This window comes from Falco biarmicus, chromosome 2 (genome assembly GCF_023638135.1).
Source record: "Falco biarmicus isolate bFalBia1 chromosome 2, bFalBia1.pri, whole genome shotgun sequence".
Classification (NCBI taxonomy): Eukaryota; Metazoa; Chordata; class Aves; order Falconiformes; family Falconidae; genus Falco; species Falco biarmicus.
In genome coordinates this window covers 21,719,037-21,733,861 of record NC_079289.1, presented here as the reverse complement: position 1 = coordinate 21,733,861, position 14,825 = coordinate 21,719,037, and the positions used below count along the sequence as shown (strand labels likewise).

The window sequence follows — 14,825 nt, the reverse complement described above, 5'->3', positions numbered from 1 at the left end:
CAAATGAGTATGTATGTAAAGATGTTGTGTAACCTCTCATGAAAGCCATATAAAATACCTGACTTTTCAGTGAAAACTTTGGGAGCTAGTTTGTCCGGTGTGAATTGGCTAGCTCCCCACTGTTGCACGAAATAAATACCTTTGCTGTTTAAAGACAAAATTTGTCTCTGAGCAGTTACTGTGTGCCGTTTTGGTATCAGTCCTGTCACTACAGACCTTGGTAAATAAGTCCAGAAACACAGTGAGCTGGTCGAATTATTTCTACTGGTGTTACATGTAACATGTTACTTGTGCACAGGAACAAGTCCTGTGAGCACCAGAGCTGTCTTTCCAAGACATCATTCAGTGAATTCAGTGTTTATGATATGGTCTGTCTGTACTGCTGAGGTAGTAGGTGAGTTTCTAGTATTACTAGTCATGTTTGCCTAAGAGGTGCTGATGGCTGAGTGTTAACACAAGTGTTATCTCTGCACAAGCATCACGATGTCTTTCTTTGCAAAGTTACTGTCTTCCTGAATTGCCAGTTGCATTTGTTGTATTTATGGTAACTCTTCCTTTTTAGCAATGTTAAGTTGATCTGCCATATGAAAAACTCACAAATGTCAGAAAATTCTGTGGCTTATATGACTTGTTCACATTTAAAAAGGTTGTTTCTGATGACCACTGGAAGAGGTCCCCATCCCAGGACGAAGAGAAGGCAGACACACAAAAGGTCACCCCCAGGAGATGGGGCTCTGGAAAAAGATCTCGACCCAGACCTCTCTCAGACTATGGCCAAATGTCGATCAGAAGTTTCTCTATACCAGAAGACGCGGTTGCAGTGGAATCTCAGAATACAGACTGTACGGATGGAGAAAATCAGCCAGGACTGGCTTCCATCGGGTCTGTGATCCAAAGCAAGACAGTAGGCTACCACAGAGGGCGAAAAAGAAGACCCATCTCTGTAATAGGTGGGGTCAATTTCTATGGAAGTGGTCCCGCAGAAGAGATAGAAGGTCTGCTGACACAAGTAAGATAAGAGATGTGCTCTCTGCAAACTGCAAAAGACCCTTTCACTTCCTTGTCTCTGTCTTCAGCCTAGAAAATAGAACGGATGCTTCCTTCTCTTCCTTCCCTTTTGTCAGCTGACGTTGTGTACTTACAATTCTGCTTTCCTGGTCACTAATTACTTTGTCTTGTTGTTAAAAAACAAACCAGCATGGAATAAAACTGACAACTGACTTGAGGATAATCTTTTCCATATTGTAAATGAACCTTATTTCTTTCTTGGAATGGTCATTATGTCTCTTATCGGTATATAAGAGCTTATTGGTGTGCAATGCAGCTGTGTGCTTAGTCTCCTTACAGAGTGTAGGGCCTGAGGAACAGGGGAGTACAAACAAATATGATAATACACATTATTCATTAATTGTTTCGAATTCTCAAAAAACAGGCCGGTTCAAAACCTTTGGCATTAGCCATGGTGTTAAAAATCATGGTGTTGGCATAGCAAGGAAACTTAAAACTAATAAGGACATTGCTTAAGAAAATTGGTAATAGATTGATAAATTAATGAAATAAAGGAAGAACCTAAAAAACCTGGCAATACAAATAAAATGTCTGTTTATGTACTATTAGATTGACCTGATGGAATGAACGTAGGAAGCCTGTAAGAAAACAGCGTGTGATTGAGTTAGCACTTGAGCAGTACCTATATACTTACTTGCCATCTCTGTTAGCTTAGGCAAAACAGTGAGAAATAAAAAACTTCTGAAAGAGAAATAATTCCTTTTTCCCTGGAGGTAGTCCTGAGTGGGTACAATGTGTAGAGGAACTTAACTGTGGTGTTGGTAGTGGTGGCCCCATCTTCCAGTTGGTTACAGAACTTCTTCAGACTCACAGGCTTTTGTAACATTGCACTGATCAGGTGTTTTCCACTTAACAGAAAAGCTGAAGGGCTCCCACTTAAAGCAGTTGTCAGGCTGGTAAAGCAACAGAAAAAAGGAATAGTATTTACATCCTCAAAAAAGTGTGGTTCTAGTGGTTATTAATGGAATTTGAATCCTCTTAGTCTTTGTCACGCCACTAAGTCTCCTGCTGGGAAGTTTAGTGGTACTCTCCCAGTTGAAATCAAATGCTGAAATAATGGCAGGATTTTCAGTCTCCCCTGAAAAGCGATTTTTAACATGAACATTGTTATTATATATTGCTAATTTTTTCTTTAGAATTCCCTGATGAAAAAATGTTTCTTGAAGCAAAACTCCAACTGAAGCCAGTGAACCTTTTACCCAGGCAAAGGCCATAGTTTCAAATCCTATATCATTGGGATACTTTAAAATTAATGTTATCACTATTTAGCTTGGAGGGAAAAAAAAAGGTGGAAAATTATTGTTGTAAATTTTAGGGCATCTTACTCAAGAATAATAGATGGATTTCAAGGGATAGCAAGTATTTGCAGCCCAAATAATCTTTGCTGTACCATGGCAGTGATTTAACACTCCAATCTCTTCATTTACTGCTGAAAACCAATTGATATGTCTTCAAGCCTTGATTGCATCAGTTTATTAATGGAGGAACATGCGTCAGGGCAGCTATTTGAGTTGACTTTTTCCATGCTCCGATGCTGCTGCGGATCACTGTGGTCTAGAGCAAAACTATGGAGCGTTCCCAGTGGGGCACATTTTTAACCCAAATGATGTCCTTCCCAGATCTGTCCGGGGTAGGGATCTGGACTGAAGCCTTACAAGAAAATTTTAGTTGCTCGGAAATAGTTTTGGTTTTTAATCAGACAGTGATTTGCATATAGTAATTGCCATCACTTCTATTAGCTATTTGATGCAATATATCGGACTTGCTCTTTGTGGTGCCATTACGTGATAGGATCCTGGTATATTGCTAAAGCACTGAGGAAATGAGGTTTAAAGATGAGATTGTAGTTAAATCATATTCAATATATGTTGAGGGTTTTGGCTGTCATATTAGAAAGTAAATTTGTAGCTGGAATGTATAAAAGGGCTGGTGAAGCAGGAATACGTGTGCTAGAAATATTTTATGTAGGGCTTTCAAAGGCTGATCTTCACATAGATTTTTTTTTTTTTTCTTAAAAGCTTTGAAAACCCACGGGAATATTTGAAAAGTATAATGCTAATTACTTCTTTGTTATGTTTTGTTTTGGTCTGACAGCTTAGGTGTGAGAAAATGTTTTCAAACAATACAAAATCATTAGCTTTATAACAGAGTGTCAAGAGATAGTTCATTAAAAAACCATCCCTGGTGGTTTAGATTACTTGATAGAAGGGCCTATGAACAGTAACAACTGAAAGATAAAAGAAGATCTAAAGATGAGTTTCTCTGAAGTTCATGTGCTGAGATCTGGTTGTTTAATATTGAATGTTTAGGCAAGGTCATTCAGCCTAGCTAATGGGGAGTTGTTCAGGGATGACATAAAATTAGACTCAATTTGCAAATGAAACAGGTAGGTTTTCTAATCGTAATTAAGCAAATGAATCATTTAACTAAAGAAAATGGCTTCTAGATAAAGTTAGAGGTAAACTTATTACCTCCTATTAATGAGACTCCTGGGAACTTCAGAGCTGAGGGTCATTTAGAAAATGATTTTTGTCTTGTGAAATACATTTATTTTACTTAAAAGCAATACATTTATTTGCAGAAAGCAAGCTTCCCAGGAAATGAACACAACTTCTACCCATAGCATTTCTGTTTGTTCTTTTGCCTTGGGTTTCCCTTGAGATGTGTATCTACCATGCCAGCTGGCGTTGCGCAGGCTGTTCTCAAAGTGGTTAGATCCCAGAGCGTTTGGGCATGCAGTATTACAAGAGGAAAGTTTATATAGCATGTCTGATCATAACAGAAGGCTAAGGAGTTTTTAACGTAACTGAGCACTGTGATGTAATAAAATATTTTCTGTGATGCTGGTGGATATGGTATGCAGTGTTTAAGCAAAGTCACTTCAAAGTAGGGGATTTTGCTGCCCCTGTAATTATCTGAACTACCTGAAGAAACCTTACTTCATACCTGAGTTTTGCTCAGTTGGACTTGCTCTTAGGTTTACTAATACTGGATTTTCCTGTTTTCTCTGTAGCCTGTAACACGGCCACCCGTACCAGTGCACCAGGTACCCCCTTACAAAGCTGTTTCAGCCAGGTTCCGACCACTCACCTTTTCACAAAGTACCCCGATCGGCCTGGACCGGGTTGGACGAAGGCGACAGATGAGAACATCTAATGGTAAGATGGACAAGTCTTTTTAACTTTCTAGATCTCAACTTCATACCCCAGCTTGGTCAGGAAGTAGATTATAGTGTGGAACACAAAAGGGTGCAAACCAGCTCAGTGACAAACTAGTTTCCAGCTAAGTTGCTTTGTTTTGTGAGTTTCTCATTAGTAGCTTTTATGTTTGTGTGAAACTTGCTTTTCGCATCTACTGTTTGACATTGCTGTGGTTTATTCTTCTGTACCACTTACACTCCTGTATTTTCCGGTCTCTATTCACATAGCTGCCTGAAGATGATAACAGAATATGAAGGAAGTAAGGTCTAATGTACTTGAGTTCATACCTGGACCATGGCCACACCACACGCGTATTTTTGCATGTTTGCTATGCATTCAGCTTAACTACCTAGATAGGCAAACCTTAAATAATTAAGCAGCTTGTTTCAGAGAACTGTGTGCAGTTGCAGTTGCTTACTCAGTGTTGAGTGTAGCCCAACCAGGGTTCTAGTACATGATGGACAGGTTCTTGGAAAAGACTGTGTTTTTGGAAGCCTTGCCCTTTATCAGACTCTCCGATGTGCCCCATGTATTTTTGCTGTAATTGTTTACTATTAGCATGCAATGCTGTCTTGAGTTAATAGAAAGTCATATCTAGTATTAGTGGAACGTTTCTTGACAGGTGGGACCAGAAGAACCTGGGTTTAATACTATTTGTGTTCTTTCAGACAGCTGATAGTCTGAACAATTATTCATGTTTTGCTGCCAGGGGTTGGAAATAAAAGCAAATTTTCACTTAACATCCTTCACTGTTAATAGTGAACAAAACACTGCTGGGAACCTTCACTCTGCCTCTCTGTGGAGAGAATAAGTAAAGGTGCCTAGATCAGGGCTTGCCATGACTGGAGTACAAAATTTAACACATAGCATTTTCAATGTTTCTTTATTAAAATTACACATATGTCTACTAGTCAGTACTTGGTTTTTATGGTTAAACTAAGTTTTAGCTGCAATGATGTCCAAATTCTGCTCAAAAAAATCCCTCAACTACAAATTCATTTGTATAAGAACATGTTAAAACTGCATTTTCTAGTCTTCAATAGAGCATGACAATTCTCTTCAGAAGGTGCTGTCCAAGGAACAGGCTTGAGAATTTGTAACTATAGCAATGAGCTACATTATATATTATACAGTATTAGTATTTTCTTTTAAATTTATATTTTAGTAAAATATTGGGAACTACTTTAAAACCCATGTCTGGAGTGTTTCCTTGCTCTATGTATGTCAGTATACTTAATGATCCAGATTAGACATCGAGGTAAATTAGACATCTACTGCCAGGACCCTTGCTGAGATTACGTGGTATCCTCGTCCCTGATTCTGGAAGGCCTACTCACAGAATAACAGGTTTGCCATGAGCTAGTTTTGAAAAGAAAAGACACTTTAAGTATTACAGAGTAGGAATTCTTTTTCTATTTTTAGTTATCCTTTGCATTTCATGTTTGGAAACGACAGTTAACCTACAGTTACCTGGACGACTGCCTGAGACTTGTGTCTTTCCAGGTATCTAGCTTTTGGATAACTGGTCTCCTAAACATAAGCATCAGGATGACAAATATACAAAGCAAGATTTCTGCCAGTCTTCAAGAGAAGGAAACCAAAGCAATATTGATTATGCTAGATGTGACTCTTATGACTCATTACAATAAGCATAGAAGTTGAGCAGGGAAAGCTTCTGAAATCAAAGCCCTGAAGATGAGTGGGGAATATCACGGACTTAGTTTGAGAGTAGTTGCAAAGATCTATTAAGTAGCTCCAGCAGAAAATAATAAAGTGACCGGTGTCACGCATTCTGATGTCTTTCCTTTTTCTCTTAAAGTCACAAAGCATTTCCTTGTCTTTGAACATGTGAGAGTTTTTTGTTTGCTCATGTACAGTGAAATTTGATAGCACAAAAGCCCTTTATTACAGAAAGAAATTCTAAACCCAGGCACTGAAAACCAGTGGTATCTTATTTTAGTTACTTGCTAAAGCCTAATACATTGCATGTCTACTTTTATAACAATGGGAGATAGAATTGGAGCTGTAAATTTTTAGAAAAATGGCTGTTAGAAGACAGTAAGTCAGCATACTGTAGGAGACAGAATAACAACCAGCCAAGACATAAGGGGGACTTCCCTTGAGACTTAAATAGCTACCCTTGTGCGTAAGGGGTTACAAGTTTTAAATTATATGAAAGAGGTTACCTATTTATCACAGTAGAGCCATTTTTATAAGTATGTTAACAACTAACCTATCTTTTTTGCATATTGTGGTGTGGGGCTTGAATATGGTGAACTCCTTTAGATAGGATCAGGTCTGAGTAGGTGGGGTGGGATTCAGCTCAAGTTTAAGTTTAGATGTAGGTACCTACATAAGAGTTAAACGTTAGAACACCCATTACAGGCAGAGGAAGACTAGGGCTTGATTCAGTTGCCCTCCCCAGGATCCAGTGCTTGTGGGGTATCTGAGCATCTGGCAGGTATGACAGAGACCTGTTCCTTTCTTCAGTGGCAGCTGGAGGCCAGCAGGTTACCCAAAATACTTAAAATGGCGCCAAGTATGTACAATTAAACAGCTAATCTGAGGTCCTAGCCATTGCAGTCAATGAAGTAGGAACTGCCTGTGGATGAGGTGGATTGCACTCTCAGCTGTTTTAATCGTGACCAATACCTGCTGATTTAGATGGTTCACTCAAATGTGGATTCCAGCATATGGATTAACAAATTGTCTTTAATCAAGAAGGATCCTGTCCTGGATGTTTGTCTGCAACGTTAAACTACCATCAAGCTTTTCCCAGTTCATCAAGGTTGTGTAACCTAGTAGGTTTCAGTGTGTATGGAGTACAGCTCAGGAACTGAGGTGCAAAAAACCTGGCTGTTGGGGTGAGGTCTTCACGTTCTCCATCCCTGTCACTGACCAAATAAACAAACTCCCCCCCAAGTAGGTTATTGACCATAGTAGTGAACAAACAGAAGGTGTTAATCACTTCTCCAGAGAAAACAGTTCCCTGCTTGCTACCATCTCCTTGCTCCCCTGTCCTTGCTCCCCCACCCCAAAAGAGTGAGGATGTGAGTAGGACAATATGCAGGAAATGCAAATTCCCAGGTTACTGCACTGAGTGCCCTATCTGTGATTACCGGGAGGTGGGTGGAATATATCTGATGTTGCAGGCAGCTCCATGGCAGTTGTGTTCTGTGACTAAAGTGCCTGAAAAGCTCAGGGGGCCAGAAAGACTCGTGGACAGGACCTGAAGGGGCGTGATGAAATCCACTACCACAGTCCCGGTATTGCTGGGGACAGAAAAGCCTCTGGGCCAGAGGATAATGGCTATGTGGTACTCTGAAGGATGGGACTTGTAACTGATTGGAAAAGATAAAAACTATGCTGGTGAATAATGGGATTTAGTCAAATAGATAGCTGGGCTTGATGCAGACAGGACCCAGCAGTGTACTGGGAGCAGCTGATGCATCAGGTGAAGCACCTCGGCAGTCCTAGGGGCTCTGGAGGTGACGTGACAGCTGTGGGGCAGATGGGTGCTAGGGAGGATCTGATGGACAGGAGGCGAGCACTGGAGGCAAAACTGAAGCTGTCAGGTAGAAGCTAAAAGCGAAGCTACTGAGGAGGCCTACAGGAAGGCACACAATTCTTGAACGTTCCTTAGGTGTGTGCAGGATTACACGTAAGAGCTACTCTGTAAGGGTAGGATGTGTCTCATCTGACACTATAGACTTCTAAACTAGGCTAGGTGATCTTGACTGGAAGAAACAGATAATTTAGGGTGCTGTTCATTGACCAAATAAGACAAACAATGAATCTTACCCTGTGTGTCCATAATGCAGTCTGAGCCAATATCCTTGCAGGGATGAGAAGAGTTAAAAAATGCAATACATTATGTGTTTTAATTTAAAAGAGGGAAAGTAAATAAAAGTCAGAAGTCACTTTTGTAACAAAATAATTTAAAGGAGCAGAAAAAGGTTTTGAATGCTTGCAGGCAGCACGGAGAGTGTTCAAGGACAGCATATTAGATGCTTAGAGCAAATTCATGTCACCTGTCAAAACAGAATTTGGAAATGCCAGGAAAGGGTTCTGTCATTAAACACAGGGGAAAAGAATCTATCAAAAGGGGGAAAGGGCATCCTTCAGATTATTGAATTGTATCCAAATAGAAAAAAGCCCCAAAACTGTAGCAATTGTGATGTAAATCTACAGGGACATAGAAACAGTTTGCTAAAGATACAAAATCTATGACCTTTTTAAAAAATATGAGAACCTGGTAGGCTACCAGATAGTTTTGTAGGCCTTGTGCCTGAGAAATAAAACCTGAGCTTAAATTAGATAAAGATTTGTCTCAAAATGTCAGTAAAAGTTTTAGAGGACCTAAATGAGTAGTAACAAATCACAAAAACCAAGACTTCTAAAGGGATTTAAGAATGAAATTGCTGAGCTACTGCCTTGGCATGGAATTCATTCCTCAAAAACTGTCTCAGTACAAGGAAGAAGGCAGCGATGAGATGACCATTAGAAAGAAGTATCAGTAGGGATCCAGCAAACAGGCCAGTGAGTCTGATGATCATCCTGAGCGCCGTCACATGGCACATGCAGGACAACCAGGGGATCAGGCCCAGCCAGCATGGGGTTATGAACGGCAGGTCCTGCTTGATGAACCTGACCTCCTGTGACAAAATGGCCTGCCTAGCGGGTGAGGGAAAGGCTGTAGATGTTGTCTACCTCGACCTTCGCAAAGCCTTTGACACTGTCTCCACAGCATTCTCCTGGAGAACTGACTGCTCATGGCTTGGATGGGTGTAAAGGTGGCTGGCCGAGCCCGAAGAGTGGTGGTGAATGGAGTTACATCCAGCTGGTGGCCGGTCACAAGTGGTGTTCCCCAGGGCTCAGGATTGGGGCCAGTCCTGTTTAGTATCTTTTACTGACGACCTGGGCAAGGGGATCGAGTGCACCCTCAGTGAGTTTGCAGACCACGCCAAGCTGGGTGGGAGTGTTGGTCTGCTGGAGGGCAGGAGGCTCTGCAGAGGGGTCTGGGCAGGCTGGGCCGATGGGCCAAGGCCAGTGGTGTGAGGTTCAACCAGGCTCAGTGCCGGGCCCTGCCCGTGGGTCACACCAGCCCACTATGATTCTGTAACAGTATCTGGAATATATAAAGAATGTACTTAGGACTTAGAAGCTGTAACAGAGAGTATCATCAACAGACTGGCAGACCTTTTTGATGAAGAGTGCGTGTGCCCTATGTAGAGGAAAGCTGTGCCCCACAAAAGGATTAAGTTTTCTAAGAAAAATCACTGAAGGTGTGACCAAGGCGATTCAATAGGTATAGGCTACTTGCATCTCTAAAAGGCCTTTGACAAGATCTCTTAAAAATGTCCCTTAATAGAGGCCTGGGATAAGACGGAAGATCCTCCCCTACTTTAACAAGTGCCAGGCAAGAGAGCAGGAAAGCTGTCAGTTTACTGAAGGAGAAAGCTCATGAGCAGAATCAGATGTTCTGTGTCTTCACAAATAATGTGGAAAGGGAGGAATAGAATGAAATTTTAATTCTTGTTTGTGTGCTAAATTATTCATGGTAGTGAAAGCACAAACTGCTTGAACATCGTTGCAGAAGGACTTGACAGTGCCAAGACACAATGCTCTGTGCTGGCTGTGGGTGAATTTGGTGTTGATAAAGGCAAGGTGGTGCACATGGAGGAACACAAGCCTGCCATGCTTGCAGAAGAATGGACTTTGAGCTGGATATTGCAATTCAGGAAGAGATCTTGCAACCCTAACAGATTAAAGTGTCAGTTCATTGCATAGTAACAGTCAAAACAGTAAATAAAAGGGCAGGAATTTGTAGGAAGGGAACAGAGGACAAAACAGAAAGCTCAATTGTGCCATTGCTGTAGTATGTGGGGGCCATCTCCCTGTTCTTTTCCACCTCAAAAGGCATTTTTTTACAGGGGACCATACAGAGAAAGGCAAAAGGACAAGAAAATCTACTCTGTGTCTCTGTGTGAGGAATGATTAATGTGGCTAGGGCTCTGCAACTTGGAAGAAAGGACAATAGGGATATAACAGACTGATTAGCATAGGAAAAATGAACAGATAATAGTTTTTGTTTCCGATAATGTAAGAATTAAAGGACACCAAATTAAGTAATTGGATAGCAAGTTCAAAATAGAAGATAGTTTTCACACTATAAAATTAAACTATGAAACTAATTGCTATGCATGGTATTTCACATCCCCAAAGTTTACAGAAATTCAGAAAGTGGTTTGAAAAATTCAGTTCATTAAACACAAAGATATCTCTTCTGCCCCAGGAGGGATCTGACTCTGATCTGCAGATAGCTGGAATTTAGGAAAATACAGCAGAAAAATGCCATTACATGCCTCATCTATTTTTATGTTCTTCCTTGGGCATCTGCTACTGGCTGCTGTCAGAGCAGTGGGTGGGGGGGACCTTTGGTCTGCTCCAGGGAGGAGGGTCCTGTGATGCCAGAAGGGTATCTAGAATTAGATTTTCTTGAGTCAGATAAACTAGCTTTTAGGTTTAGTATTTTAGTATGTGCTACCCACAGCCTTTTCAGAGTGCCCTATGGAGTGGGTAAGCCAGCTGGGCATGCATTTGCACAGGGTCACTGTGGACTGCCACTGCAGAGGACAGCCTGCGCCTCCTCCTGTCCCTGGGTGATCCTGCGAGGAAATGAGCATGCCACCAGCTCACCCCAAACGAGTGCTTTTGTGGTGGTTCGGTTTGTGGCTGCACAGTTGCTAGATGTGCCCACGCCGAAGAGGGAGACCAGATCTGTGCCCTGTCACTGGCAGCACCCCACAGCGGCACTGGGTTAGTCATCAGGCAAAAGCACACTGTCCGTTCAGTTCTGCAAAAATCAAACCAAATGACTGTTTTTCAGTGATGGTTTTTATTGTGTCTTCTAGAAGAGCTGTGTAGGGTTTGATTTCATTTTCCTTTAGCATTTCCACTGCGGGTAGGGGTTTGACGTGGCAGAGAGGTTGTGCTCTGGCTAATTAAAAGCATGAAGCCTTCATTTGCAGGTCCCAGGATCATCAGCACTTCAGTGGCACTTCTGTTTGCAGGGCTGGTTTTTTTTTAATGAATTGTGTGACAAAAATGTATGGGGCTGTGTATAAACATCATATAATATGCAGTGGCTTGTTTTTTCTATGCTATCCAAGTGTCCTTGCAGCAAGAAATAATAGAAAAGTTTGGGGGTTTCGGAAGAGAATTCCTGTTGGTCTCCTGAGCAATGCAGCACAGTCTGGATTTTTGTAGGAAGATGGCATTAATATTGTTGGGCGATGTTTGGCCTTTCCTTCTCCGTCTGAGGCAGCACTAGGGGAAACCATGTGATTTCAGTGGGTGTTGAGAGGTCACTGTGTGCAGAAATGCCTCCAGGGTTTTGTGAATACATCCCTGGAGGAGGCAGCCCCCAGTTACAGGACGGGCTCAGCTGAGCGACGCAGTTTGCAGGTAAAGAATGAGCCGTAAAGATTATGGAGCTTTCCAAACTATAAATGTAGTGCTGTGTACAAGTGCAGGTTGCGGAAGGCTTTGCGCTGCGCTGATGGGGGCAGCTCATGCCTTTGCTTCCAGCGCAGGAACTGATCCAGCTTCACTGCAGAAGATGCAGATGTAAGGGTGATAAATGCTGGCCCATAGGGAGTGAATGAAGCTGTGCTCTGTCTGGGTCAGTTCCAGTGAAAGCTGGACCGTTTGGGTACCTTCCCTATTTTCTCTTCGTAGTTTCAGTGAAAAAATGCCTCTGCCCTCCCGTTTTATCCTGGGAGCGGTCTGCTGCAGCCTTAACACTTCAGCTGCTTGTGCCCTAAATAATGATACAGCATTTGCCTGCAAAGCAAGAGAAGTTTTAACAGCCATGCAAAAAATACCGTCATTGTTTACTTCTACTGGAATTTTAGCCTGTGTAATATAACAAAGGTAGACCGATACTCCAAACAGTGTTGTAATACAAGGAACTCCCAGCTCCCTTCCAAGTAGTCTTTCCCTTTGAATCGCAGTCATTTGAATATAGATCGAAATCGCATTAAGCCGCTTTAATAAAAAACAAATGTACTCCTTGGCTTGCAGTGTTCAGGCACTTTGGGAGTGGTCTGGGTGGCGCAGGCGGCTGCAGGCACAGCATGGCCGGGGCCAGGCAGCCAGGTTTTTGTTTCTTTTCTGGAAGTTCCTCCCTAAGGGCACCCCATGATGTCAGAGAGCCGGCAGCGCAGCGGCCAGGCTGAGCTCGCCGCTGGCAGTTCCCAGCCGCGCTCGGCCTCCGAGACACAGCCGGGAGCTGGAGGCAGCCAGGGCTGCTGCTCTGTGCTGTGGGTGCCTCGGAGCCCTTTGTGATCCTCCACCAGCCCTGTAGGACCGAGCATCACCTGTTAGAGGTCAGACCTTTGCCCCGTGGTCAAGTCTGACAGCAGCATGGTAGCCAGAGGAGGAATGGCACGATTTTGGAGTCTGGAGAGCCTTCAGATGGGTACGTGTGAGTAGAACATGCTCTCTCTCTCTCCTCCCCAACCCCTGCCCTTACAGTGTTTTTAGATTGAACTGATAAACTGTGGCAGTCAGGGGGCCTGATTCTGATCATGCTTATACCATGTCATCCATGGGAGCTGGTGACAGAGCTGCTGGGAGATCAGAATCAGTTCCAGGCTGTCTTTTAAGTTTTTGCATCCCGTTGGTGCGATCAGGAAAGTCTGCTCCTACCTCTGCTATTTCTGCCTGTAAACAATAGAGGAATAGATGCAGAATCCAAGTGACTGTTTCTCGCCTGAGTCTAACTATGAAGACAATGTAAGCTTGTTGATGTGGTGCAGAATAATGAACAGTTACCAGTCCCAAAACTGCAGTCATTTTTCATCTGGGGCCAAATGAATTAAGTTGTTTTGAAGTGCTGTTGTTACTAGAATAAACCAACAGGCAGTACTGATAGTACAGTAGACATGTATGTAAAGGATCACTCGGACTAAATTTTTTGGGTGTTGCTTTATAAACTAAAAATTGATGTAATGAATTTTTTTTTTTTAATAAAGCAGTTTCAAGAAGTTTCACAAAATGTATTTGAAGAGTGCTCGGATTTATGAGTCTGTAGGAAAAAAAATCTTGGTTTTTTAAAATAGGGATTCTGCATCCTCCCTGCTTAGGCACCATTAATATGAGTATATAGTTAAAATACTGGGGAGTAGAACAGAACAGAACATGCTCTGTTACATCAAGACCATGCCATATTTTTCCACTTTTAAAGGAAAGAAAGATCTTCCAAGTTTTTTTAGTGGATCTGTGTAGTAATCAGCTTTGATCTCTCTTGCAAATTAATACCCAGATGACCAAAGGTGCTAGTGATGGTATGAGCACCCATAAGGAGGGGGTTGAAGCGTTTTCCTGATAAGGTGAATAGCGGCTAGGCAACAGCGTGCCAATTAGTTGAGTAGGTGTGTGGAGTAAAGCCAGGAGTCATCCCTTGGTGACTCTCAGCCATCCGGAGCTCAGAGCTCAGCAGTCAGGCGGTACCCAGGCTTGAAGCAGGGCAGAGGAGAGGCAGGGTCAGGGCCCTGCTGCTCAGCCTTGCCTGCTAGGTGGAGGTGGCAGGTTCAGTAACTCTGCTTAAAGGCCCCTTCCCTGGCACTGGGCAGTGAGAGAGATGCTCAGCAGTCTGTGTGGCAACTTCTCTGGGACACACTAACTGTTAGAAAAGGAGTTCAGTGCTAGCAGCCCATTCTAATTTTTTTTAATTATTTTTGTTTACTTTTTTTAATTTTTTATTATTTGATTTTTGAGCACTGTATGATTTTCAGACTCTCTAGTTATTCACAGCTTGGGACTGCCATAGGACTAAGTCTCTAGGGATAACTTAACAAGGACCAGAGAGTGCATCCAAGCACTGGGCCACTGATCATGAACGCTTCTTGATTACTAGCTCATCCCCTGATCTGTCTGAACATTACAGCTGGCTTTTCAAAGACAAACCTACTCTGAAAGTGCTGGCACTGGCATGTACTGGCACTGAGCAGTGTGGACACAAGTCAGTCAGTATTACTTGGTCCTGAGATCAAGTCCCCAGTCCCCTTCATCTGCCAGTACAGAGATGCTCACCAAAAGGATCTACCTACCCCTCAGTGATGTACCCCAAACGGGTTTTACAGTTTTATACAGAAACTGTTTATTTGCATGTGTATAGTGACAGTCACTTACTCGATGTTTCCCTTGGTTTATGTGGCTGTGTAATAAGATGAAGCCCATCTTAGTGCTGGCCTCTATTTCTTTGCACAGCTGCTTCTTTGGTCAGAAAATGTCCAATTGTCAAACCAAGAACTTTTTGTGATTTAAGGCAATGGGAATAAGTTTTTTCTCAGGCAGTCACACTGTGCTTAGTCCAGGCTCCCTGTCCCCTCGAGCCTGCCCATAGCTGTCTCGGTGCTGGCAGAGTCTGCCCTGGCACGTGGGAGAGGTGGCAGCAGCTGGCTCAGGGCAGGGGCTGCGGGAGAGGTTACATCCCTGTAGAGGATGTGACGGTGTGACGGCACCCAGCCTGGGCCCGCCGGAGCTCTCTCA

At 42.7% G+C, this 14,825-nt stretch overlaps 1 protein-coding gene across 8 annotated transcripts in view; it reads left to right on the top strand.

Moving 5' to 3' along the window:
* Positions 1–14,825, top strand: part of SPATA13 (spermatogenesis associated 13) — a 161,092-nt gene that overhangs the window by 126,929 nt on the left and 19,338 nt on the right. For 6 of the 8 annotated variants that reach the window (XM_056328869.1, XM_056328870.1, XM_056328874.1 and 3 more), the window contains 2 exons: positions 647–1,009; positions 4,082–4,226. In XM_056328869.1, the coding sequence (XP_056184844.1) occupies positions 647–1,009; positions 4,082–4,226 (508 nt within the window). Of the gene's footprint in view, positions 1–646; positions 1,010–4,081; positions 4,227–12,535; positions 12,751–14,825 lie in introns of those variants that run through there. The other 2 variants (XM_056328872.1, XM_056328877.1) reach the window with 2 other exon arrangements.